Below are 25137 nucleotides of genomic sequence, written 5' to 3' on the forward strand. Positions count from 1 at the left end.
GCGTGGGGGTGGAGTTGGGAGAGGGTCTGCGGGTGGAGCTGGGAGAGGGTCTGCGGGTGGAGCTGGGAGAGGGTCTGGTGGCGGAGCTGAGAGAGGGCCTGGTGGCGGAGCTGAGAGAGGGGCTGGTGGTGGAGCTGCGAGAGGGGCTGGTGGCGGAGCTGGGAGAGGGGCTGGTGGCGGAGCTGAGAGTGGTGCTGGTGGCGGAGCTGGGAGAGGGTCTGCGGGTGGCGCTGGGAGAGGGGCTGGTGGCGGAACTGAGAGTGGGGCTGGTGGTGGAGCTGAGAGAGGGGCTTGTGGCGGAGCTGAGTGAGGGGCTGGTGGCGGAGCTGAGAGAGGGGCTGGTGGCGGAGCTGAGAGAGGGGCTGGTGGCGGAGCTGAGAGAGGGGCTGGTGGCGGAGCTCGGAGAGGGTCTGGTGGCGGAGCTGGGAGAGGGTCTGCGGGCGGAGCTGGGAGGGGGTCTGCAGGCGGAGCTGGGAGGGGGACTGGTGGCGGAGCTGAGAGGGACTGGTGGCGGAGCTGAGAGAGGGGCTGGTGGCGGAGCTGGGAGAGGGTCTGCGGGTGGAGCTGGGAGAGGGACTGGTGGCGGAGCTGAGAGAGGGGCTGGTGGCGGAGCTGGGAGAGGGTCTGCGGGTGGAGCTGGGAGAGGGTCTGCGGGTGGAGCTGGGAGAGGGGCTTGTGGCGGAGCTGAGAGAGGGGCTGTTGGCGGAGCTGAGAAAGGGGCTGGTGGCGGAACTGAGAGAGGGGCTGGTGGAGGAGCTGGGAGAGGGTCTGCGGGTGGAGCTGGGAGAGGGTCTGCGGGTGGAGCTGGGAGAGGGACTTGTGGCGGAGCTGAGAGAGGGGCTGGTGGCGGAGCTGAGAAAGGGGCTCGTGGCGGAACTGAGAGAGGGGCTGGTGGCGGAACTGAGAGAGGGGCTGGTGGCGGAGCTGGGAGTGGGGCTGGTGGCGGAGATGGGAGAGGGGCTGTGGGCTGAGCTGGGAGTGTGCCTGGGTGCGGAGCTGTGAGTGGGGCGGGTGCGGAGCTTGTCGTGGGGCTCTGGGCGGAGCTGGGAGATGGGCTGGGGGTGGAGTTGTGCGAGAGGCTGTGGGCGGAGCTGGGAGTGGGGCTGGTGGCGGAGCTGGAAGTGGGGCGCAGGGCGGAGCTGGGAGATGGGCTGGGGGTGGAGTTGTGCGAGGGGCTGTGGGCGGAGCTGGGAGTGGGGCTGGTGGCGGAGCTGGAAGTGGGGCGCAGGGCGGAGCTGGGAGAGGGGCTGGGGACGGGGAAGTGAGAAGGGCTGTGGGGGGAGCTGGGAGTGGGGCTGGGGGCGGAGCTGGGAGTGGGGCTGGAGGTGGAGCTGGGAGTGGGGCTGGAGGCGGAGCTGGGAGTGAGCTAGCGGAGGAGCTGGGAGTGAGCCTGAGGGCGGAGCTGGGACTGAGCCTGAGGCCGGAGCTGGTCGTGAGGCTGGGTGAGGAGCTGGGCGTGAGCCTGGGGTCAGAGCTGGGAGAGGGGTTGGGGGCAGAGCTGCGAGTGGGGCTGGGGCCGGAGCTGGGAGTGGGGCTGGGGCCGGAGCTGGGAGAGGGGCTGAGGGCGGAGCTGCGAGTGGGGCTGGGAGCGGAGCTGGGCGAGAGGTTGGGGGCGGAGCTGGGAGTGAGCCAAGGGGCGGATCTGGGAGTGGGGCTGGGGGCGGAGCTGGGACTGAGCCTGAGGCCGGAGCTGGTAGTGAGGCTGGGTGAGGAGCTGGGAGTTGGCCTGGTGGCGGAGGTGGGAGAGGGGCTGGGGGCGGAGCTGGGCGTGAGCCTAGGCGCGGAGCTGGGAGTATGGCTGGGGGCAGAGCTGGGAGAGGGGCTGGGGGCTCAGCTGGGAGTGGGGCTGCAGGCGGAGCTGGTAGTGGGGCTGTGGGCTGAGCTGGGAGCGTGCCTGGGTGCGGAGCTGTGAGTGGGGCGGGTGCGGAGATCGTAGTGGGGCTCTGGGCGGAGCTGGGAGAGGGGTTGGGGGTGGAGCTGTGAGAGGGGCTGGGGGTGGAGCTGTGAGAGGGGCTGTGGGCGGAGCTGGGAGTGGGGCTGGTGGCGGAGCTGCGAGGGGGGCGCAGGGCGGAGCTGGGAGAGGGGCTGAGGGCGCGGAAGTGAGAAGGGCTGTGGGGGGAGCTGGGTGTGGGGCTGGGGGCGGAGCTGGGATTGTGTCTGGTGGGGCAGCTGTGAGAGGGGCTGGGGACGGAGCTGGAAGTGGGGCTGGGGGCGGAGCTGGGAGTGGGGCTGGGGGTGGAGCTGAGAAAGGGTTTGGGCTGGAGCTTGGAGTGAGCCTGGGGGTGGAGCTGGGAGATGGGTTGGGGGCGGAGCTGGGAGAGGGGCTATGGGTGGAGCTGGGAGTGAGCCTTGGGGCGAAGCTGGAATTGTGTCTGGGGGGGCAGCTGTGAGAGGGGCTGGGGGCGGAGCTGGTCATGGGGCTGGGGGCGGAGCTGGGAGTGAGCCTGGGGTGGAGCTGGGAGATGGGTTGGGGGCGGAGCTGGGAGAGGGGTTGGGGGCGGAGCTGGGAGTGAGCCTGGGAGCGGAGCTGGGTCTGAGCCTGAGGCCGGAGCTGGGACTGGGCCTGGGGACGGAGCTGGGAGTAGGCTGGGGGTGGAGCTGGGAGTGAGCTAGGGGAGGAGCTGGGAGCGAGCCTGGGGGCGGAGCTGGAAGAAGGGCTGGGGGCGGAGCTGGGAGTGAGCCTGGGAGCGGAGCTGGGAGTGAGCCTGGGGGCGGAGCTGGGAGAGGGGCTGGGGGCGTAGCTGGCAGTGGGGCTGGGGGCGGAGCTGGTAGATGGGCTGGGGGCTCAGCTGGGAGAGGGGCTGGGGGCTCAGCTGGGAGAGGGACTGGGGGCGGAGCTGGGAGTGGGGCTGCAGGCGGAGCTGGGAGTGAGCTAGGGGAGGAGCTGGGAGTGAGCCTGGGGGCGGAGCTGGGAGTGAGCCTGGGGGCGGAGCTGGGAGAGGGGCTGGAGGCGGAGCTGGGAGTGAGCTAAGGGAGGAGCTGGGAGTGGGGCTGCAGGCGGAGCTGGGAGTGAGCTAGGGGAGGAGCTGGGAGAGGGGCTGGGGGTGGAGCTGCGAGTGGGGCTGAGGCCGGAGGTGGGAGAGGGGTTGGCGGCGGAGCTGGGATTGGGCCTGGAGGTGCAGCTGGAAGAGCGGTTGGTGGCGGAGCTGCGAGTGAGCCTGGCGGCGGAGCTGGGAGAGGGGTTGGGGTCGGAGATAGGAGTGAGCCTGGGGGCAGAGCTGGGAGTGGGGCTGGGGGTGGAGCTGGTAGTGGGTCTGGTGGCGGAGCTGGGAGAGGGGCTGTGGGCTGAGCTGGGAGTGTGCCTGGGTGCGGAGCTGTGAGTGGGGCGGGTGCGGAGCTCGTAGTGGGGCTCTGGGCGGAGCTGGGAGATGGGCTGGGGGTGGAGCTGTGAGAGGGGCTGGTGGCGGAGCTGGGAGTGAGCCTTGGGGCAGAGCTGTGAGTGTGGCTGGGGGCGGAGCTGGGAGTGAGCCTTGGGGCAGAGCTAGGATTGTGTCTGGTGGGGCAGCTGTGAGAGGGGCTGGGGATGGAGTTGGTAGTGGGGCTGGGGGGCGGAGCTGGGAGTGGGGCTGGGGGCGGAGCTGAGAGAGGGGTTGGGGCAGAGCTGGGAGTGAGCCTGGGGGTGGAGCTGGGAGTGAGCCTGGGGGCGGAGCTGGGAGAAGGGCTGGGGGCGGGGAAGTGAGAGGGGCTGGGGGCGGAGCTGGGAGCGAGCCTTGGGGCGGAGCTGGGATTGTGTCTGGTGGGGCAGCTGTGAGAGGGGCTGGGGGCGGAGCTGGTAGTGGGGCTGGTGGCGTAGCTGGGAGTGGGGCTGCGGGTGGAGCTGAGAGAGGGGCTGGGGTGGAGCTGGGAGTGGGGCTGGGGGCGGAGCTGATAGTGGGGCTGGGGGCGGAGCTGGTAGTGGGGCTGGTGGCGGAGCTGGGAGAGGGGCTGGAGGCGGAGCTGGGAGTGTGCCTGGGTGCGGAGCTGTGAGTGGGGCGGGTGCGGAGCTCGCATTGGGGCTCTGGGCGGAGCTGGGAGTGGGGCTACGGGTGGAGCTGGGAGAGGGGCTGGAGGCGGGGAAGTGAGAGGGGCTGTGGGCGGAGCTGGGAGTGGGGCTGGGAATGAGCCTTGGGGCGGAGCTGGGATTGTGTCTGGTGGGGCAGGTGTGAAGGGGGATGGGGGTGGAGCTGGTAGTGGGGCTGGGGGCGGAGCTGGGAGTGGGGCTGGGGGTGGAGCTGAGAGAGGGTTTGGGGCGGAGCTGGGAGATAGGTTGGGGCGGAGCTGGGAGTCGGTCTGGGGACAGAGCTGGGAGAGGGGCTGTGGGCGGAGCTGGGAGTCGGTCTGGGTCGAAGCTGGGAGTGAGCCTTGGGGCGAAGCTGGAATTGTGTCTGGGGGGGCAGCTGTGAGACGGGCTGGGGCGGAGCTGGGAGTGAGCCTGGGGGTGGAGCTGGGAGTGAGCCTGGGGCTGGAGCTGGGAGAAGGGTTGGGGGCGGAGATGAGAGTGAGCCTGGGGGCGGAGCTGGGAGTGGGGCTGGGGGTGGAGCTGGTAGTGGGTCTGGTGGCGGAGCTGGGAGAGGGGCTGTGGGCTGAGCTGGGAGTGTGCCTGGGTGCGGAGCTGTGAGTGGGGCGGGTGCGGAGCTCGTAGTGGGGCTCTGGGCGGAGCTGGGAGATGGGCTGGGGGTGGAGCTGTGAGAGGGGCTGGTGGCGGAGCTGGGAGTGGAGCTGGGGACGGAGCTGCGAGTGGGGCTGGGGCCGGAGCTGGTAGTGGGGCTGGGGGGCGGAGCTGGGAGTGGGGCTGGGGGCGGAGCTGCGAGTGGGGCTGGGGCCGGAGCTGGGAGAGGGGCTGGCGGCGGAGCTGGGAGTGAGCCTGGCGGCGGAGCTGCAAGAGGGTTTGGGGGCGGAGTTGGAAGTGAGCCTTGGAGCGGGGCTGGGAGAGGGGTTGGGGGCGGAGATGGGAGTGAGCCTGGGTGCGGAGCTGGGAGTGGGGCTGGGGCCGGAGCTGGGAGAGGGGCTGGGGGCGGAGCTGCGAGTGGGGCTGGGAGCGGAGCTGGGCGAGGGCTTGGGGGCGGAGCTGGGAGTGAGCCAAGGGGCGGATCTGGGAGTGGGGCTGGGGGCGGAGCTGGGAGTGAGCCAAGGGGCGGATCTGGGAGTGGGGCTGGGGGCGGAGCTGGGACTGAGCCTGAGGCCGGAGCTGGTAGTGAGGCTGGGTGAGGAGCTGGGAGTTGGCCTGGGGGCGGAGGTGGGAGAGGGGCTGGGGGCGGAGCTGGGCGTGAGCCTAGGCGCGGAGCTGGGAGTATGGCTGGGGTCAGAGCTGGGAGAGGGTCTGCGGGTGGAGCTGGGAGAGGGACTTGTGGCGGAGCTGAGAGAGGGGCTGGTGGCGGAAATGAGAGAGGGGCTGGTGGCGGAGCTGGGAGTGGGGCTGTGGGCTGAGCTGGGAGTGTGCCTGGGTGCGGAGCTGTGAGTGGGGCGGGTGCGGAGCTTGTAGTGGGGCTCTGGGCGGAGCTGGGAGATGGGCTGGGGGTGGAGTTGTGCGAGGGGCTGTGGGCGGAGCTGGGAGTGGGGCTGGTGGCGGAGCTGGAAGTGGGGCGCAGGGCGGAACTGGGAGATGGGCTGGGGGTGGAGTTGTGCGAGGGGCTGTGGGCGGAGCTGGGAGTGGGGCTGGTGGCGGAGCTGGAAGTGGGGCGCAGGGCGGAGCTGGGAGAGGGGCTGGGGACGGGGAAGTGAGAAGGGCTGTGGGGGGAGCTGGGAGTGGGGCTGGGGGCGGAGCTGGGAGTGGGGCTGGGGGTGGAGCAGGGAGTGGGGCTGGAGGCGGAGCTGGGAGTGAGCTAGCGGAGGAGCTGGGAGTGAGCCTGAGGGCGGAGCTGGGACTGAGCCTGAGGCCGGAGCTGGTAGTGAGGCTGGGTGAGAAGCTGGGCGTGAGCCTGGGGTCAGAGCTGGGAGAGGGGTTGGGGGCAGAGCTGCGAGTGGGGCTGGGGCTGGAGCTGGGAGTGGGGCTGGGGCCGGAGCTGGGAGAGGGGCTGAGGGCGGAGCTGCGAGTGGGGCTGGGAGCGGAGCTGGGCGAGGGGTTGGGGGCGGAGCTGGGAGTGAGCCAAGGGGCGGATCTGGGAGTGGGGCTGGGGGCGGAGCTGGGACTGAGCCTGAGGCCGGAGCTGGTAGTGAGGCTGGGTGAGGAGCTGGGAGTTGGCCTGGGGGCGGAGGTGGGAGAGGGGCTGGGGGCGGAGCTGGGCGTGAGCCTAGGCGCGGAGCTGGGAGTATGGCTGGGGGCAGAGCTGGGAGAGGGGCTGGGGGCTCAGCTGGGAGAGGGGCTGGGGGCTCAGCTGGGAGTGGGGCTGCAGGCGGAGCTGGTAGTGGGGCTGTGGGCTGAGCTGGGAGCGTGCCTGGGTGCGGAGCTGTGAGTGGGGCGGGTGCGGAGATCGTAGTGGGGCTCTGGGCGGAGCTGGGAGAGGGGTTGGGGGTGGAGCTGTGAGAGGGGCTGGGGGTGGAGCTGTGAGAGGGGCTGTGGGCGGAGCTGGGAGTGGGGCTGGTGGCGGAGCTGCGAGGGGGGCGCAGGGCGGATCTGGGAGAGGGGCTGAGGGCGCGGAAGTGAGAGGGGCTGTGGGGGGAGCTGGGTGTGGGGCTGGGGGCGGAGCTGGGATTGTGTCTGGTGGGGCAGCTGTGAGAGGGGCTGGGGCCGGAGCTGGTAGTGGGGCTGGGGGCGGAGCTGGGAGTGGGGCTGGGGGTGGAGCTGAGAGAGGGTTTGGGCTGGAGCTTGGAGTGAGCCTGGGGGTGGAGCTGGGAGATGGGTTGGGGGCGGAGCTGGGAGAGGGGCTGTGGGTGGAGCTGGGAGTGAGCCTTGGGGCGAAGCTGGAATTGTGTCTGGGGGGGCAGCTGTGAGAGGGGCTGGGGGCGGAGCTGGTCATGGGGCTGAAGGCGGAGCTGGGAGTGAGCCTGGGGGTGGAGCTGGGAGAGGGGCTGGGGGCGTAGCTGGCAGTGGGGCTGGGGGCGGAGCTGGTAGATGGGCTGGGGGCTCAGCTGGGAGAGGGGCTGGGGGCTCAGCTGGGAGAGGGACTGGGGGCGGAGCTGGGAGTGGGGCTGCAGGCGGAGCTGGGAGTGAGCTAGGGGAGGAGCTGGGAGTGAGCCTGGGGGCGGAGCTGGGAGTGAGCCTGGGGGCGGAGCTGGGAGAGGGGCTGGAGGCGGAGCTGGGAGTGAGCTAAGGGAGGAGCTGGGAGTGGGGCTGCAGGCGGAGCTGGGAGTGAGCTAGGGGAGGAGCTGGGAGAGGGGCTGGGGGTGGAGCTGCGAGTGGGGCTGAGGCCGGAGGTGGGAGAGGGGTTGGCGGCGGAGCTGGGATTGGGCCTGGAGGTGCAGCTGGAAGAGCGGTTGGGGGCGGAGCTGCGAGTGAGCCTGGCGGCGGAGCTGGGAGAGGGGTTGGGGTCGGAGATGGGAGTGAGCCTGGGGGCAGAGCTGGGAGTGGGGCTGGGGGTGGAGCTGGTAGTGGGTCTGGTGGCGGAGCTGGGAGAGGCGCTGTGGGCTGAGCTGGGAGTGTGCCTGGGTGCGGAGCTGTGAGTGGGGCGGGTGCGGAGCTCGTAGTGGGGCTCTGGGCGGAGCTGGGAGATGGGCTGGGGGTGGAGCTGTGAGAGGGGCTGGTGGCGGAGCTGGGAGTGAGCCTTGGGGCAGAGCTGTGAGTGTGGCTGGGGGCGGAGCTGGGAGTGAGCCTTGGGGCAGAGCTGGGATTGTGTCTGGTGGGGCAGCTGTGAGAGGGGCTGGGGATGGAGTTGGTAGTGGGGCTGGGGGGCGGAGCTGGGAGTGGGGCTGGGGGCGGAGCTGGGAGTGGGGCTGGGGGCGGAGCTGAGAGAGGGGTTGGGGCAGAGCTGGGAGTGAGCCTGGGGGTGGAGCTGGGAGTGAGCCTGGGGGCGGAGCTGGGAGAAGGGCTGGGGGCTGGGAAGTGAGAGGGGCTGGGGGCGGAGCTGGGAGCGAGCCTTGGGGCGGAGCTGGGATTGTGTCTGGTGGGGCAGCTGTGAGAGGGGCTGGGGGCGGAGCTGGTAGTGGGGCTGCGGGTGGAGCTGAGAGACGGGTTGGGGTGGAGCTGGGAGTGAGCCTGGGGGGCGGAGCTGGGAGAGGGGCTGGGAGTGAGCCTGGGGGCGGAGCTGGGAGAGGTGCCAGGGGCTGAGCTGGGAGTGGGGCTGGGGGCGGAGCTGGGAGTGGGGCTGAGGGCGGAGCTGGGAGTGGGTCTGGGAGCGGAGCTGGGAGTGAGCCTGGGGGCGGAGCTGATAGTGGGGCTGGGGGCGGAGCTGGTAGTGGGGCTGGTGGCGGAGCTGGGAGAGGGGCTGGAGGCGGAGCTGGGAGTGTGCCTGGGTGCGGAGCTGTGAGTGGGGCGGGTGCGGAGCTCGCAGTGGGGCTCTGGGCGGAGCTGGGAGTGGGGCTACGGGTGGAGCTGGGAGAGGGGCTGGAGGCGGGGAAGTGAGAGGGGCTGTGGGCGGAGCTGGGAGTGGGGCTGGGAGTGAGCCTTGGGGCGGAGCTGGGATTGTGTCTGGTGGGGCAGGTGTGAAAGGGGATGGGGGTGGAGCTGGTAGTGGGGCTGGGGGCGGAGCTGGGAGTGGGGCTGGGGGTGGAGCTGAGAGAGGGTTTGGGGCGGAGCTGGGAGATAGGTTGGGGCGGAGCTGGGAGTCGGTCTGGGGACAGAGCTGGGAGAGGGGCTGTGGGCGGAGCTGGGAGTCGGTCTGGGTCGGAGCTGGGAGTGAGCCTGGGGGTGGAGCTGGGAGTGAGCCTGGGGCTGGAGCTGGGAGAAGGGTTGGGGGCGGAGATGGGAGTGAGCCTGGGGGCGGAGCTGGGAGTGGGGCTGGGAGTGGGGCTGGGGGTGGAGCTGGTAGTGGGTCTGGTGGCGGAGCTGGTAGTGGGTCTGGTGGCGGAGCTGGGAGAGGGGCTGTGGGCTGAGCTGGGAGTGTGCCTGGGTGCGGAGCTGTGAGTGGGGCGGGTGCGGAGCTCGTAGTGGGGCTCTGGGCGGAGCTGGGAGATGGGCTGGGGGTGGAGCTGTGAGAGGGGCTGGTGGCGGAGCTGGGAGTGAGCCTTGGGGCAGAGCTGGAAGTGTGGCTGGGGACGGAGCTGCGAGTGGGGCTGGGGCCGGAGCTGGTAGTGGGGCTGGGGGGTGGAGCTGGGAGTGGGGCTGGGGGCGGAGCTGCGAGTGGGGCTGGGGCCGGAGCTGGGAGAGGGGCTGGCGGCGGAGCTGGGAGTGAGCCTGGCGGCGGAGCTGCAAGAGTGTTTGGGGGCGGAGTTGGAAGTGAGCCTTGGAGCGGGGCTGGGAGAGGGGTTGGGGGCGGAGATGGGAGTGAGCCTGGGTGCGGAGCTGGGAGTGGGGCTGGGGCCGGAGCTGGGAGAGGGGCTAGGGGCGGAGCTGCGAGTGGGGCTGGGAGCGGAGCTGGGCGAGGGCTTGGGGGCGGAGCTGGGAGTGAGCCAAGGGTCGGATCTGGGAGTGGGGCTGGGGGCGGAGCTGGGACTGAGCCTGAGGCCGGAGCTGGTAGTGAGGCTGGGTGAGGAGCTTGGAGTTGGCCTGGGGGCGGAGGTGGGAGAGGGGCTGGGGGCGGAGCTGGGCGTGAGCCTAGGCGCGGAGCTGGGAGTATGGCTGGGGGCAGAGCTGGGAGAGGGGCTGGGGGCTCAGCTGGGAGAGGGGCTGGGGGCTCAGCTGGGAGTGGGGCTGCAGGCGGAGCTGGTAGTGGGGCTGTGGGCTGAGCTGGGAGCGTGCCTGGGTGCGGAGATCGTAGTGGGGCTCTGGGCGGAGCTGGGAGAGGGGTTGGGGGTGGAGCTGTGAGAGAGGCTGGGGGTGGAGCTGTGAGAGGGGCTGTGGGCGGAGCTGGGAGTGGGGCTGGTGGCGGAGCTGCGAGGGGGGCGCAGGGCGGATCTGGGAGAGGGGCTGAGGGCGCGGAAGTGAGAAGGGTGTGGGGGGAGCTGGGTGTGGGGCTGGGGGCGGAGCTGGGATTGTGTCTGGTGGGGCAGCTGTGAGAGGGGCTGGGGACGGAGCTGGTAGTGGGGCTGGGGGCGGAGCTGGGAGTGGGGCTGGGGGTGGAGCTGAGAGAGGGTTTGGGCTGGAGCTTGGAGTGAGCCTGGGGGTGGAGATGGGAGATGGGTTGGGGGCGGAGCTGGGAGAGGGGCTGTGGGTGGAGCTGGGAGTGAGCCTTGGGGCGAAGCTGGAATTGTGACTGGGGGAGCAGCTGTGAGAGGGGCTGGGGGCGGAGCTGGTCGTGGGGCTGGGGGCGGAGCTGGGAGTGAGCCTGGGGGTGGAGCTGGGAGATGGGTTGGGGGCGGAGCTGGGAGAGAGGTTGGGGGCGGAGCTGGGAGTGAGCCTGGGAGTGGAGCTGGGTCTGAGCCTGAGGCCGGAGCTGGGAGTGGGGCTGGGGGCGGAGCTGCGAGTGGGGCTGGGAGCGGAGCTGGGCGAGGGGATGGGGACGGAGCTGGGAGTGAGCCAAGGGGCGGATCTGGGAGTGGGGCTGGGGGCGGAGCTGGGACTGAGCCTGAGGCCGGACCTGGGAGTGAGGCTGGGTGAGGAGCTGGGAGTTGGCCTGGGGTCGGAGGTGGGAGAGGGGCTGGGGGCGGAGCTGGGAGTATGGCTGGGGGCAGAGCTGTGAGAGGGGCTGGGGGCTCAGCTGGGAGAGGGGCTGGGGGCTCAGCTGGGAGAGGGGCTGGGGGCGGAGCTGGGAGAGGGGCTGGGGGCTCAGCTGGGAGAGGGGCTGGGGGCGGAGCTGGGAGTGAGTCTGGGGGCGGAGCTGTGAGAGGGGCTGGGGCGGAGCTGGGAGTGGGGCTGGGGGCGGAGCTGGGTGTATGGCTGGGGGGGGAGCTGGGAGTGGGGCTCTGGGCGGAGCTGGGAGAGGGGCTAGCGGCGGAGATGGGAGTGGTGCTGGGGGCGGAGCTGGGAGTGAGCCTGGGGGCGGAGCTAGGAGAAGGGTTGGGGGCGGAGCTGGGAGTGAGCCTTGGAGCGGAGCTGGGAGAGGGGTTGGGGCGGAGATGGGAGTGAGCCTGGGGGCTGAGCTGGGAGTGTGCCTGGGTGCGGAGCTGTGAGAGAGGTTGGGGCAGAGCTGGGAGTGAGCCTGAGGGTGGAGCTGGGAGTGAGCCTGGGGGCGGAGCTGGGAGAAGGGCTGGGGGCGGAGCTGGGAGTGAGCCTGGGGGCGGAGCTGGGAGAGGAACTGGGAGAGGGGTTGGGGGCGGAACTGGGAGTGAGTCTGGGGGTGGAGCTGGGAGAAGGGTTGGGGCAGAGCTGGGAGTGAGCCTGGGGGTGGAGCTGGGAGTGAGCCTGGGGGCGGAGCTGGGAGTGAGCCTGGGGGCGGAGCTGGGAGAAGGGCTGGGGGCGGAGCTGGGAGAGGAACTGGGAGAGGGGTTGGGGGCGGAACTGGGAGTGAGCCTGGGGGTGGAGCTGGGAGAAGGGTTGGGGGCGGAGCTGGGAGTGAGCTAGGGGAGGAGCAGGGAGTGAGCCTGGCGGCGGAGCTGGGAGAAGGGCTGGGGGCGGAGCTGGGAGTGAGCCTGGGGGCGGAGCTGGGAGTGAGCCTGGGGGCGGAGCTGGGAGAGGGGCTGGGGGCGGAGCTGGGAGAGGTGCTGGGGGCGGAGCTTGCAGTGGGGCTGGGGTCAGATCTGGTAGATGGGCTGGAGGCGGTGCTGGGAGTGGGGCCGGGGCCGGAGCTGGGAGAGGGGTTGGGGGCGGAGCTGGGAGTGAGCCTGGGGGCGGAGCTGGGAGAGGGGCTGGAGGCGGAGCTGGGAGTGAGCTAGGGGAGGAGCTGGGAGGGAGCCTGGGGTCAGAGCTGGGAGAGGGGTTGGGGGCTGAGCTGCGAGTGGGGCTTGGGCCGGAGCTGGGAGAGGGGCTGGGGATGGAGCTGGTAGTGGGGCTGGGGGCGGAGCTGAGAGTGGGGCTGGGGGTGGAGCTGAGAGAGGGTTTGGGGCGGAGCTGGGAGTGAGCCTGGGGGCGGAGCTGGGAGTCGGTCTGGGTCGGAGCTGGGAGTGAGCCTTGGGGCGAAGCTGGAATTGTGTCTGGGGGGGTAGCTGTCAGAGGGGCTGGGGGCGGAGCTGGTAGTGAGGATGGGGGCGGAGCTGAGAGAGGGGTTGGGGCGGAGCTGGGAGTGAGCCTGGGGGCGGAGCTGGGAGTCGGTCTGGGTCGGAGCTGGGAGTGAGCCTTGGGGCGAAGCTGGAATTGTGTCTGGGGGGGCAGCTGTGAGCGGAGCTGGTAGTGAGCCTGGGGGTGGAGCTGGGAGTGAGCCTGGGGGTGGAGCTGGGAGAGGAACTGGGAGAGGGGTTGGGGGCGGAGCTGTGAGTGAGTCTGGGGGTGGAGCTGGGAGAAGGGTTGGGGGCGGAGCTGTGAGTGAGCCTGGGGGCGGAGCAGGGTCTGAGCCGGAGGCCGGAGCTGGGAGAAGGGCTGGGGGCGGAGCTGGGAGTGAGCCTGGGGCGGAGCTGGGAGAGGGGCTGGTGATGGAGCTGGGAGAGAGGCTGGTGGCGGAGCTGAGAGAGGTGCTGGTGGCGGAGCTGGGAGAGGGTCTGCAGGTGGAGCTGGGAGAGGGGCTGGTGGCGGAGCTGAGAGTGGGGCTGGTGGTGGAGCTGAGAGAGGGGCTTGTGGCGGAGCTGAGTGAGGGGCTGGTGGCGGAGCTGAGAGACGGTCTGCGGGCAGTGCTGGGAGAGGGACTGGTGGCGGAGTTGAGAGAGGGGCTGCGGGTGGAGCTGGGAGAGGGTCTGCGGGTGGAGCTAGGAGAGGGGCTGGTGGTCGAGCTGAGAGTGGGGCTGGTGGCGGAGCTGAGAGAGGGGCTGGTGGCAGAGCTGGGAGAGGGTCTGCGGGTGGAGCTGGGAGAGGGACTTGTAGCGGCGCTGAGAGAGGGGCTGTTGGCGGAGCTGAGAAAGGGGCTGGGGGTGGAGCTGAGAAAGGGTTTGGGGGTGGAGCTGGGAGAGGGTCTGCGGGTGGAGCTGGGAGAGGGACTGGTGGCGGAGCTGAGAGAAGGGCTGGTGGCGGAGCTGAGAGAGGGTCTGCGGGTGGAGCTGGGAGAGGGACTTGTGGCGGCGCTGAGAGAGGGGCTGTTGGCGGAGCTGAGAAAGGGGCTGGGGGTGGAGCTGAGAGAGGGTTTGGGGGGTGGAGTTGGGAGAGGGTCTGCGGGTGGAGCTGGAAGAGGGTCTGCGGGTGGAGCTGGGAGAGGGGCTGGTGGCGGAGCTGAGAGAGGGACTGGTGGCGGAGCTGAGAGAGGGGCTGGTGGCGGAGCTGGGAGAGGGCCTGCGGGTGGAGCTGGGAGTTGGGCTGGTGGCTGAGCTGAGAGAGGGGCTGGTGGCGGAGCTGAGAAAGGGGCTGGTGGCGGAACTGAGAGAGGGGCTGGTGGCGGAACTGAGAGAGGGGCTGGTGGCGGAGCTGGGAGTGGGGCTGGTGGCGGAGCTTGGAGAGGGGCTGTGGGCTGAGCTGGGAGTCTGCCTGGGTGCGGAGCTGTGATTGGGGCGGGTGCGGAGCTCGAAGTGGGGCTCTGGGCAGAACTGGGAGATGGGCTGGGGGTGGAGTTGTGCGAGGGGCTGTGGGCGGAGCTGGGAGTGGGGCTGGTGGCGGAGCTGGGAGTGGGGCGCAGGGCGGAGCTGGGAGAGGGGCGGGGAAGTGAGAAGGGCTGTGGGGGGAGCTGGGAGTGGGGCTGGGGGCAGAGCTGGGAGTGGGGCTGGGGGTGGAGCTGGGAGTGAGCCTGAGGGCGGAGCTGGGCGTGAGCCTGGGGTCAGAGCTGGGAGAGGGGTTGGGGGCAGAGCTGCGAGTGGGGCTGGGGCAGGAGCTGGGAGAGGGGCTGGGGGTGGAGCTGGGAGTGGGGCTGGGGGTGGAGCTGGGAGAAGGGTTGGGGGCGGAGCTGGGCGTGAGCCTGGGGTCAGAGCTGGGAGAGGGGTTGGGGGCAGAGCTGCGAGTGGGGCTGGGGCAGGAGCTGGGAGAGGGGCTGGGGCAGGAGCTGGGAGTGGGGCTGGGGGTGGAGCTGAGAGAGGGTTTGGGGCGGAGCTGGGAGTGAGTTTGGGGGTGGAGCTGGGAGATGGGTTGGGGGCGGAGCTGGGAGTGAGCCTTGGGGCGAAGCTGGAATTGTGTCTGGGGGGGCAGCTGTGAGCGGAGCTGGTAGTGAGCCTGGGGGTGGAGCTGAGAGTGAGCCTGGGGGTGGAGCTGGGAGAGGAACTGGGAGAGGGGTTGGGGGCGGAGCTGGGAGTGAGTCTGGGGGTGGAGCTGGGAGAAGGGTTGGGGGCGGAGCTGGGAGTGAGCCTGGGGGCGGAGCTGGGTCTGAGCCGGAGGCCGGAGCTGGGAGAAGGGCTGGGGGCGGAGCTGGGAGTGAGCCTGGGGGCGGAGCTGGGAGAGGGGCTGGTGATGGAGCTGGGAGAGGGGCTGGTGGCGGAGCTGAGAGAGGGGCTGGTGGCGGAGCTGGGAGAGGGTCTGCGGGTGGAGCTGGGATAGGGTCTGCGGGCGGAGCTGGGAGAGGGCCTGGAGGCGGAGATGAGAGAGGGTCTGGTGGTGGAGCTGCGAGAGGGGCTGGTGGTGGAGCTGGGAGAGGGGCTGGTGGCGGAGCTGAGAGAGGTGCTGGTGTCGGAGCTGAGAGAGGGGCTGGTGGCGGAGCTGGGAGAGGGTCTGGTGGCGGAGCTGGGAGAGGATCTGGTGGCGGAGCTGAGAGAGGGGCTGGTGGCGGAGCTGGGAGAGGGTCTGGTGGCGGAGCTGGGAGAGGGTCTGCGGGTGGTGCTGGGAGAGGGTCTGCGGGTGGAGCTGGGAGAGGGGCTGGTGGCGGAGCTGAGAGTGGGGCTGGTGGCGGAGCTGAGAGAGGGGCTGGTGGCGGAGCTGGGAGAGGGTCTGCGGGTGGAGCTGGGAGAGGGTCTGCGGGCGGAGCTGGGAGGGGGTCTGCGGGCAGTGCTGGGAGGGGGACTGGTGGCGGAGCTGAGAGAGGGGCTGCGGGTGGAGCTGGGAGAGTGTCTGCGGGTGGAGCTGGGAGAGGGGCTGCTGGTCGAGCCGAGAGTGGGGCTGGTGGCGGAGCTGAGAGAGGGGCTGGTGACGGAGCTGGGAGAGGGTCTGCGGGTGGAGCTGGGAGAGGGACTTGTGGCGGCGCTGAGAGAGGGGCTGTTGGCGGAGCTGAGAAAGGGGCTGGGGGTGGAGCTGAGAGAGGGTTTGGGGGTGGAGCTGGGAGAGGGTCTGCGGGTGGAGCTGGGAGAGGGACTGGTGGCGGAGCTGAGAGAGGGGCTGGTGGCGGAGCTGGGAGAGGGGCTGCGGGTGGAGCTGGGAGAGGGTCTGCGGGTGGAGCTGGGAGAGGGGCTGGTGGTCGAGCTGAGAGAGGGGCTGGTGGCGGAGCTGAGAGAGGGGCTGGTGGCGGAGCTGGGAGAGGGTCTGCGGGTGGAGCTGGGAGAGGGACTTGTGGCGGCGCTGAGAGAGGGGCTGTTGGCGCAGCTGAGAAAGGGGCTGGGGGTGGAGCTGAGAGAGGGTTTGGGGGTGGAGCTGGGAGAGGGTCTGCGGGTGGAGCTGGGAGAGGGTCTGCGGGTGGAGCTGGGAGAGGGGCTGGTGGCGGAGCTGAGAGAGGGACTGGTGGCGGAGCTGAGAGAGGGACTGGTGGCGGAGCTGGGAGAGGGCCTGCGGGTGGAGCTGGGAGTTGGGCTGGTGGCTGAGCTGAGAGAGGGGCTGGTGGCGGAGCTGAGAGAGGGGCTGGTGGCGGAGCTGGGAGTGGGGCTGGTGGCGGAGCTTGGAGAGGGGCTGTGGGCTGAGCTGGGAGTGTGCCTGGGTGCGGAGCTGTGATTGGGGCGGGTGTGGAGCTCGTAGTGGGGCTCTGGGCGGAACTGGGAGATGGAGTTGTGCGAGGGGCTGTGGGCGGAGCTGGGCGTGGGGCTGGTGACGGAGCTGGGAGTGGGGCGCAGGGCGGAGCTGGGAGAGGGGCGGGGAAGTGAGAAGTGCTGTGGGGGGAGCTGGGAGTGGGGCTGGGGGCGGAGCTGGGAGTGGGGCTGGGGGTGGAGCTGGGAATGGGGCTGGAGGCGGAGCTGGGAGTGAGCTAGGGGAGGAGCTGGGAGTGAGCCTGAGGGCGGAGCTGGGCGTGAGCCTGGGGTCAGAGCTGGGAGAGGGGTTGGGGGCAGAGCTGCGAGTGGGGCTGGGGCAGGAGCTGGGAGAGGGGCTGGGGGTGGAGCTGGGAGTGGGGCTGGGGGTGGAGCTGAGAGCGGGTTTGGGGCGGAGCTGGGAATGAGCCTGGGGGTGGAGCTGGGAGATGGGTTGGGGGCGGAGCTGGGAGTGAGCCTTGGGGCGAAGCTGGAATTGTGTCTGGGGGGGCAGCTGTGAGCGGAGCTGGTAGTGAGCCTGGGGGTGGAGCTGGGAGTGAGCCAGGGGGTGGAGCTGGGAGAGGGGTTGGGGGCGGAGATGGGAGTGAGCCTGGGGGCGGAGCTGGGAGTGGGGCTGGGAGTGGGGCTGCGGGTGGAGCTGGTAGTGGGTCTGGTGGCGGAGCTCGGAGAGGGGCTGTGGGCTGAGCTGGGAGTGTGCCTGGGTGCGGAGCTGTGAGTGGGGCGGGTGCGGAGCTCGTAGTGGGGCTCTGGGCGGAGCTGGGAGATGGGCTGGGGGTGGAGCTGTGAGAGGGGCTGGTGGCGGAGCTGGGAGTGAGCCTTGGGGCAGAGCTGGGAGTGTGGCTGGGGGCGGAGCTGGGAGTGGGGCTGGGGACGGAGCTGCGAGTGGGGCTGGGGCCGGAGCTGGTAGTGGGGCTGGGGGGCGGAGCTGGGAGTGGGGCTGGGGGCAGAGCTGCGAGTGGGGCTGGGGCCGGAGCTGGGAGAGGGGCTGGCGGCGGAGCTGGGAGTGAGCCTTGGAGCGGGGCTGGGAGAGGGGTTGGGGGCGGAGATGGGAGTGAGCCTGGGGGCGGAGCTGGGAGTGGGGCTGGGGCCGGAGCTGGGAGAGGGGCTGGGGGCGGAGCTGCGAGTGGGGCTGGGAGCGGAGCTGGGCGAGGGCTTGGGGGCGGAGCTGGGAGTGAGCCAAGGTGCGGATCTGGGAGTGGGGCTGGGGGCGGAGCTGGGACTGAGCCTGAGGCCGGAGCTGGTAGTGAGGCTGGGTGAGGAGCTGGGAGTATGGCTGGGGGCAGAGCTGGGAGAGGGGCTGGGGGCTCAGCTGGGAGAGGGGCTGGGGGCTCAGCTGGGAGTGGGGCTGCAGGCGGAGCTGGTAGTGGGGCTGTGGGCTGAGCTGGGAGCGTGCCTGGGTGCGGAGATCGTAGTGGGGCTCTGGGCGGAGCTGGGAGAGGGGTTGGGGGTGGAGCTGTGAGAGGGGCTGGGGGTGGAGCTGTGAGAGGGGCTGTGGGCGGAGCTGGGAGTGGGGCTGGTGGCGGAGCTGCGAGGGGGGCGCAGGGCGGATCTGGGAGAGGGGCTGAGGGCGCGGAAGTGAGAAGGGTGTGGGGGGAGCTGGGTGTGGGGCTGGGGGCGGAGCTGGGATTGTGTCTGGTGGGGCAGCTGTGAGAGGGGCTGGGGACGGAGCTGATAGTGGGGCTGGGGGCGGAGCTGGGAGTGGGGCTGGGGGTGGAGCTGAGAGAGGGTTTGGGCTGGAGCTTGGAGTGAGCCTGGGGGTGGAGCTGGGAGATGGGTTGGGGGCGGAGCTGGGAGAGGGGCTGTGGGTGGAGCTGGGAGTGAGCCTTGGGGCGAAGCTGGAATTGTGACTGGGGGGGCAGCTGTGAGAGGGGCTGGGGGCGGAGCTGGTCGTGGGGCTGGGGGCGGAGCTGGGAGTGAGCCTGGGGGTGGAGCTGGGAGATGGGTTGGGGGCGGAGCTGGGAGAGGGGTTGGGGGCGGAGCTGGGAGTGAGCCTGGGAGCGGAGCTGGGTCTGAGCCTGAGGCCGGAGCTGGGAGTGGGGCTGGGGGCGGAGCTGCGAGTGGGGCTGGGAGCGGAGCTGGGCGAGGGGATGGGGGCGGAGCTGGGAGTGAGCCAAGGGGCGGATCTGGGAGTGGGGCTGGGGGCGGAGCTGGGACTGAGCCTGAGGCCGGACCTGGGAGTGAGGCTGGGTGAGGTGCTGGGAGTTGGCCTGGGGTCGGAGGTGGGAGAGGGGCTGGGGGCGGAGCTGGGCGTGAGCCTAGGGGCGGAGCTGGGAGTATGGCTGGGGGCAGAGCTGTGAGAGGGGCTGGGGGCTCAGCTGGGAGAGGGGCTGGGGGCTCAGCTGGGAGAGGGGCTGGGGGCGGAGCTGGGAGAGGGGCTGGGGGCTCAGCTGGGAGAGGGGCTGGGGGCGGAGCTGGGAGTGAGCCTGGGGGCGGAGCTGTGAGAGGGGCTGGGGCGGAGCTGGGAGTGAGCCAAGGTGCGGATCTGGGAGTGGGGCTGGGGGCGGAGCTGGGACTGAGCCTGAGGCCGGAGCTGGTAGTGAGGCTGGGTGAGGAGCTGGGAGTATGGCTGGGGGCAGAGCTGGGAGAGGGGCTGGGGGCTCAGCTGGGAGAGGGGCTGGGGGCTCAGCTGGGAGTGGGGCTGCAGGCGGAGCTGGTAGTGGGGCTGTGGGCTGAGCTGGGAGCGTGCCTGGGTGCGGAGATCGTAGTGGGGCTCTGGGCGGAGCTGGGAGAGGGGTTGGGGGTGGAGCTGTGAGAGGGGCTGGGGGTGGAGCTGTGAGAGGGGCTGTGGGCGGAGCTGGGAGTGGGGCTGGTGGCGGAGCTGCGAGGGGGGCGCAGGGCGGATCTGGGAGAGGGGCTGAGGGCGCGGAAGTGAGAAGGGTGTGGGGGGAGCTGGGTGTGGGGCTGGGGGCGGAGCTGGGATTGTGTCTGGTGGGGCAGCTGTGAGAGGGGCTGGGGACGGAGCTGATAGTGGGGCTGGGGGCGGAGCTGGGAGTGGGGCTGGGGGTGGAGCTGAGAGAGGGTTTGGGCTGGAGCTTGGAGTGAGCCTGGGGGTGGAGCTGGGAGATGGGTTGGGGGCGGAGCTGGGAGAGGGGCTGTGGGTGGAGCTGGGAGTGAGCCTTGGGGCGAAGCTGGAATTGTGACTGGGGGGGCAGCTGTGAGAGGGGCTGGGGGCGGAGCTGGTCGTGGGGCTGGGGGCGGAGCTGGGAGTGAGCCTGGGGGTGGAGCTGGGAGATGGGTTGGGGGCGGAGCTGGGAGAGGGGTTGGGGGCGGAGCTGGGAGTGAGCCTGGGAGCGGAGCTGGGTCTGAGCCTGAGGCCGGAGCTGGGAGTGGGGCTGGGGGCGGAGCTGCGAGTGGGGCTGGGAGCGGAGCTGGGCGAGGGGATGGGGGCGGAGCTGGGAGTGAGCCAAGGGGCGGATCTGGGAGTGGGGCTGGGGGCGGAGCTGGGACTGAGCCTGAGGCCGGACCTGGGAGTGAGGCTGGGTGAGGTGCTGGGAGTTGGCCTGGGGTCGGAGGTGGGAGAGGGGCTGGGGGCGGAGCTGGGCGTGAGCCTAGGGGCGGAGCTGGGAGTATGGCTGGGGGCAGAGCTGTGAGAGGGGCTGGGGGCTCAGCTGGGAGAGGGGCTGGGGGCTCAGCTGGGAGAGGGGCTGGGGGCGGAGCTGGGAGAGGGGCTGGGGGCTCAGCTGGGAGAGGGGCTGGGGGCGGAGCTGGGAGTGAGCCTGGGGGCGGAGCTGTGAGAGGGGCTGGGGCGGAGCTGGGAGTGGGGCTGGGGGCGGAGCTGGGTGTGTGGCTGGGGGGGGAGCTGGGAGTGGGGCTCTGGGCGGAGCTGGGAGAGGGGCTGGCGGCGGAGATGGGAGTGGTGCTGGGGGCGGAGCTGGGAGTGAGCCTGGGGGCGGAGCTAGGAGAAGGGTTGGGGGCGGAGCTGGGAGTGAGCCTTGGAGCGGAGCTGTGAGAGAGGTTGGGGCAGAGCTGGGAGTGAGCCTGGGGGCTGAGCTGGGAGTGTGCCTGGGGGCGGAGCTGGGAGAAGGGCTGGGGGCGGAGCTGCGAGTGAGCCTGGGGGCGGAGCTGGGAGAGGAACTGGGAGAAGGGTTGGGGCAGAGCTGGGAGTGAGCCTGGGGGTGGAGCTGGGAGTGAGCCTGGGGGCGGAGCTGGGAGTGAGCCTGGGGGCGGAGCTGGGAGAAGGGCTGGGGGCGGAGCTGGGAGAGGAACTGGGAGAGGGGTTGGGGGCGGAACTGGGAGTGAGTCTGGGGGTGGAGCTGGGAGAAGGGTTGGGGGCGGAGCTGGGAGTGAGCTAGGGGAGGAGCAGGGAGTGAGCCTGGGGGCGGAGCTGGGAGAAGGGCTGGGGGCGGAGCTGGGAGTGAGCCTGGGGGCGGAGCTGGGAGTGAGCCTGGGGGCGGAGCTGGGAGAGGGGCTGGGGGCGGAGCTGGGAGAGGTGCTGGGGGCGGAGCTTGCAGTGGGGCTGGGGTCAGATCTGGTAGATGGGCTGGAGGCGGTGCTGGGAGTGGGGCCGGGGCCGGAGCTGGGAGAGGGGTTGGGGGCGGAGCTGGGAGTGAGCCTGGGGGCGGAGCTGGGAGAGGGGCTGGAGGCGGAGCTGGGAGTGAGCTAGGGGAGGAGCTGGGAGGGAGCCTGGGGTCAGAGCTGGGAGAGGGGTTGGGGGCTGAGCTGCGAGTGGGGCTTGGGCCGGAGCTGGGAGAGGGGCTGGGGATGGAGCTGGTAGTGGGGCTGGGGGCGGAGCTGAGAGTGAGGCTGGGGGTGGAGCTGAGAGAGGGTTTGGGGCGGAGCTGGGAGTGAGCCTGGGGGCGGAGCTGGGAGTCGGTCTGGGTCGGAGCTGGGAGTGAGCCTTGGGGTGAAGCTGGAATTGTGTCTGGGGGGGTAGCTGTCAGAGGGGCTGGGGGCGGAGCTGGTAGTGAGGATGGGGGCGGAGCTGAGAGAGGGGTTGGGGCGGAGCTGGGAGTGAGCCTGGGGGCGGAGCTGGGAGTCGGTCTGGGTCGGAGCTGGGAGTGAGCCTTGGGGCGAAGCTGGAATTGTGTCTGGGGGGGCAGCTGTGAGCGGAGCTGGTAGTGAGCCTGGTGGTGGAGCTGGGAGTGAGCCTGGGGGTGGAGCTGGGAGAGGAACTGGGAGAGGGGTTGGGGGCGGAGCTGTGAGTGAGTCTGGGGGTGGAGCTGGGAGAAGGGTTGGGGGCGGAGCTGGGCGTGAGCCTGGGGTCAGAGCTGGGAGAGGGGTTGGGGGCAGAGCTGCGAGTGGGGCTGGGGCAGGAGCTGGGAGAGGGGCTGGGGGTGGAGCTGGGAGTGGGGCTGGGGGTGGAGCTGAGAGAGGGTTTGGGGCGGAGCTGGGAGTGAGTTTGGGGGTGGAGCTGGGAGATGGGTTGGGGGCGGAGCTGGGAGTGAGCCTTGGGGCGAAGCTGGAATTGTGTCTGGGGGGGCAGCTGTGAGCGGAGCTGGTAGTGAGCCTGGGGGTGGAGCTGAGAGTGAGCCTGGGGGTGGAGCTGGGAGAGGAACTGGGAGAGGGGTTGGGGGCGGAGCTGGGAGTGAGTCTGGGGCTGGAGCTGGGAGAAGGGTTGGGGGCGGAGCTGGGAGTGAGCCTGGGGGCGGAGCTGGGTCTGAGCCGGAGGCCGGTGCTGGGAGTGGTGCTGGGGGTGGAGCTGGGAGTGAGCTAGGAGAGGAGCTGGGAGTGAGCCTGGGGGCGGAGCTGGGAGAAGGGCTGGGGGCGGAGCTGGGAGTGAGCCTGGGGGCGGAGCTGGGAGAGGGGCTGGTGATGGAGCTGGGAGAGGGGCTGGTGGCGGAGCTGAGAGAGGGGCTGGTGGCGGAGCTGGGAGAGGGTCTGCGGGTGGAGCTGGGAGAGGGTCTGCGGGCGGAGCTGGGAGAGGGCCTTGAGGCGGAGATGAGAGAGGGTCTGGTGGTGGAGCTGCGAGAGGGGCTGGTGGTGGAGCTGGGAGAGGGGCTGGTGGCGGAGCTGAGAGAGGTGCTGGTGTCGGAGCTGAGAGAGGGGCTGGTGGCGGAGCTGGGAGAGGGTCTGGTGGCGGAGCTGGGAGAGGATCTGGTGGCGGAGCTGAGAGAGGGGCTGGTGGCGGAGCTGGGAGAGGGTCTGGTGGCGGAGCTGGGAGAGGGTCTGCGGGTGGTGCTGGGAGAGGGTCTGCGGGTGGAGCTGGGAGAGGGGCTGGTGGCGGAGCTGAGAGTGGGGCTGGTGGCGGAGCTGAGAGAGGGGCTGGTGGCGGAGCTGGGAGAGGGTCTGCGGGTGGAGCTGGGAGAGGGTCTGCGGGCGGAGCTGGGAGGGGGTCTGCGGGCAGTGCTGGGAGGGGGACTGGTGGCGGAGCTGAGAGAGGGGCTGCGGGTGGAGCTGGGAGAGTGTCTGCGGGTGGAGCTGGGAGAGGGGCTGCTGGTCGAGCCGAGAGTGGGGCTGGTGGCGGAGCTGAGAGAGGGGCTGGTGACAGAGCTGGGAGAGGGTCTGCGGGTGGAGCTGGGAGAGGGACTTGTGGCGGCGCTGAGAGAGGGGCTGTTGGCGGAGCTGAGAAAGGGGCTGGGGGTGGAGCTGAGAGAGGGTTTGGGGGTGGAGCTGGGAGAGGGTCTGCGGGTGGAGCTGGGAGAGGGACTGGTGGCGGAGCTGAGAGAGGGGCTGGTGGCGGAGCTGGGAGAGGGGCTGCGGGTGGAGCTGGGAGAGGGTCTGCGGGTGGAGCTGGGAGAGGGGCTGGTGGTCGAGCTGAGAGAGGGGCTGGTGGCGGAGCTGAGAGAGGGGCTGGTGGCGGAGCTGGGAGAGGGTCTGCGGGTGGAGCTGGGAGAGGGACTTGTGGCGGCGCTGAGAGAGGGGCTGGTGGCGGAGCTGAGAGAGGGGCTGGTGGCGGAGCTGGGAGAGGGCCTGCGGGTGGAGCTGGGAGTTGGGCTGGTGGCTGAGCTGAGAGAGGGGCTGGTGGCGGAGCTGAGAAAGGGGCTGGTGGCAGAACTGAGAGAGGGGTTGGTGGCGGAACTGAGAGAGGGGCTGGTGGCGGAGCTGGGAGTGGGGCTGGTGGCGGAGCTTGGAGAGGGGCTGTGGGCTGAGCTGGGAGTGTGCCTGGGTGCGGAGCTGTGATTGGGGCGGGTGTGGAGCTCGTAGTGGGGCTCTGGGCGGAACTGGGAGATGGAGTTGTGCGAGGGGCTGTGGGCGGAGCTGGGCGTGGGGCTGGTGGCGGAGCTGGGAGTGGGGCGCAGGGCGGAGCTGGGAGAGGGGCGGGGAAGTGAGAAGTGCTGTGGGGGGAGCTGGGAGTGGGGCTGGGGGCGGAGCTGGGAGTGGGGCTGGGGGTGGAGCTGGGAATGGGGCTGGAGGCGGAGCTGGGAGTGAGCTAGGGGAGGAGCTGGGAGTGAGCCTGAGGGCGGAGCTGGGCGTGAGCCTGGGGTCAGAGCTGGGAGAGGGGTTGGGGGCAGAGCTGCGAGTGGGGCTGGGGCAGGAGCTGGGAGAGGGGCTGGGGGTGGAGCTGGGAGTGGGGCTGGGGGTGGAGCTGGGAGATGGGTTGGGGGCGGAGCTGGGAGTGAGCCTTGGGGCGAAGCTGGAATTGTGTCTGGGGGGGCAGCTGTGAGCGGAGCTGGTAGTGAGCCTGGGGGTGGAGCTGGGAGAAGGGTTGGGGGCGGAGCTGGGAGTGAGCCTGGGGGCGGAGCTGGGTCTGAGCCGGAGGCCGGTGCTGGGAGTGGTGCTGGGGGCGGAGCTGGGAGTGAGCTAGGAGAGGAGCTGGGAGTGAGCCTGGGGGCGGAGCTGGGAGAAGGGCTGGGGGCGGAGCTGGGAGTGAGCCTGGGGGCGGAGCTGGGAGAGGGGCTTGTGATGGAGCTTGGAGAGGGGCTGGTGGCGGAGCTGAGAGAGGGGCTGGTGGCGGAGCTGGGAGAGGGTCTGCGGGTGGAGCTGGGAGAGGGTCTGCGGGCGGAGCTGGGAGAGGGCCTGGTGGCGGAGATGAGAGAGGGTCTGGTGGCGGAGCTTCGAGAGGGGCTGGTGGTGAAGCTGGGAGTGGGGCTGCGGGTGGAGCTGAGAGAGGGGTTGGGGTGGAGCTGGGAGTGAGCCTGGGGGGCGGAGCTGGGAGTGAGCCTGGGGGCGGAGCTGGGAGAGGTGCCAGGGGCTGAGCTGGGAGTGGGGCTGGGGGCGGAGCTGGGAGTGGGGCTGAGGGTGGAGCTGGGAGTGGGTCTGGGAGCGGAGCTGGGAGTGAGCCTGGGGGCGGAGCTGGGAGAGGGGCTGAGGACAGAGCTGGGAGTGGGGCTGGGGGCGGAGCTGATAGTGGGGCTGGGGGCGGAGCTGGTAGTGGGGCTGGTGGCGGAGCTGGGAGAGGGGCTGGAGGCGGAGCTGGGAGTGTGCCTGGGTGCGGAGCTGTGAGTGGGGCGGGTGCGGAGCTCGCAGTGGGGCTCTGGGCGGAGCTGGGAGTGGGGCTACGGGTGGAGCTGGGAGAGGGGCTGGAGGCGGGGAAGTGAGAGGGGCTGTGGGCGGAGCTGGGAGTGGGGCTGGGAGTGAGCCTGGGGCTGGAGCTGGGAGAAGGGTTGGGGGCGGAGATGGGAGTGAGCCTGGGGGCGTAGCTGGGCGAGGGGCTGTGGGCTGAGCTGGGAGTGTGCCTGGGTGCGGAGCTGTGAGTGGGGCGGGTGCGGAGCTCGTAGTGGGGCTCTGGGTGGAGCTGGGAGATGGGCTGGGGGTGGAGCTGTGAGAGGGGCTCGCGGCGGAGCTGGGAGTGAGCCTGGCGGCGGAGCTGCAAGAGGGTTTGGGGGCGGAGTTGGAAGTGAGCCTTGGAGCGGGGCTGGGAGAGGGGTTGGGGGCGGAGATGGGAGTGAGCCTGGGGGCGGAGCTGGGAGTGGGGCTGGGGCCGGAGCTGGGAGAGGGGCTGGGGGCGGAGCTGCGAGTGGGGCTGGGAGCGGAGCTGGGCGAGGGGATGGGGGCGGAGCTGGGAGTGAGCCAAGGGGCGGATCTGGGAGTGGGGCTGGGGGCGGAGCTGGGACTGAGCCTGAGGCCGGACCTGGGCGTGAGCCTAGGGGCGGAGCTGGGAGTATGGCTGGGGGCAGAGCTGGGAGAGGGGCTGGGGGCTCAGCTGGGAGAGGGGCTGGGGGCTCAGCTGGGAGAGGGGCTGGGGGCTCAGCTGGGAGAGGGGCTGGGGGCGGAGCTGGGAGTGAGCCTGGGGGCGGAGCTGTGAGAGGGGCTGGGGCGGAGCTGGGAGTGGGGCTGGGGGCGGAGCTGGGTGTGTGGCTGGGGGGGAGCTGGGAGTGGGGCTCTGGGCGGAGCTGGGAGAGGGGCTGGCGGCGGAGATGGGAGTGGTGCTGGGGGCGGAGCTGGGAGTGAGCCTGGGGGCGGAGCTAGGAGAAGGGTTGGGGGCGGAGCTGGGAGTGAGCCTTGGAGCGGAGCTGGGAGAGGGGTTGGGGCGGAGATGGGAGTGAGCCTGGGGGCTGAGCTGGGAGTGTGCCTGGGTGCGGAGCTGTGAGAGGGGCG

General features: G+C 71.2%; 3 protein-coding genes across 3 annotated transcripts; all 3 read left to right on the forward strand.

The window, feature by feature from the left end:
- Positions 1-4927: 4927 nt before the first annotated feature.
- On the forward strand, positions 4928-5437 carry LOC139240791 (uncharacterized). The gene has a single exon (XM_070869268.1). It carries the CDS (start codon positions 4928-4930, stop codon positions 5435-5437), a length of 510 nt encoding a protein of 169 aa, XP_070725369.1.
- A 3834-nt stretch (positions 5438-9271) lies between these two features.
- On the forward strand, positions 9272-9757 carry LOC139240792 (isoniazid-induced protein IniB-like). Its single transcript, XM_070869269.1, has one exon. The coding sequence runs from the start codon at positions 9272-9274 to the stop codon at positions 9755-9757; it is 486 nt and encodes a 161-aa protein (XP_070725370.1).
- A 7008-nt stretch (positions 9758-16765) lies between these two features.
- Positions 16766-17179, forward strand: LOC139240793 (uncharacterized). The gene has a single exon (XM_070869270.1). The coding sequence runs from the start codon at positions 16766-16768 to the stop codon at positions 17177-17179; it is 414 nt and encodes a 137-aa protein (XP_070725371.1).
- Positions 17180-25137: the final 7958 nt, after the last annotated feature.

Source organism: Pristiophorus japonicus, chromosome X (genome assembly GCF_044704955.1).
Source record: "Pristiophorus japonicus isolate sPriJap1 chromosome X, sPriJap1.hap1, whole genome shotgun sequence".
Taxonomy (NCBI): Eukaryota; Metazoa; Chordata; class Chondrichthyes; family Pristiophoridae; genus Pristiophorus; species Pristiophorus japonicus.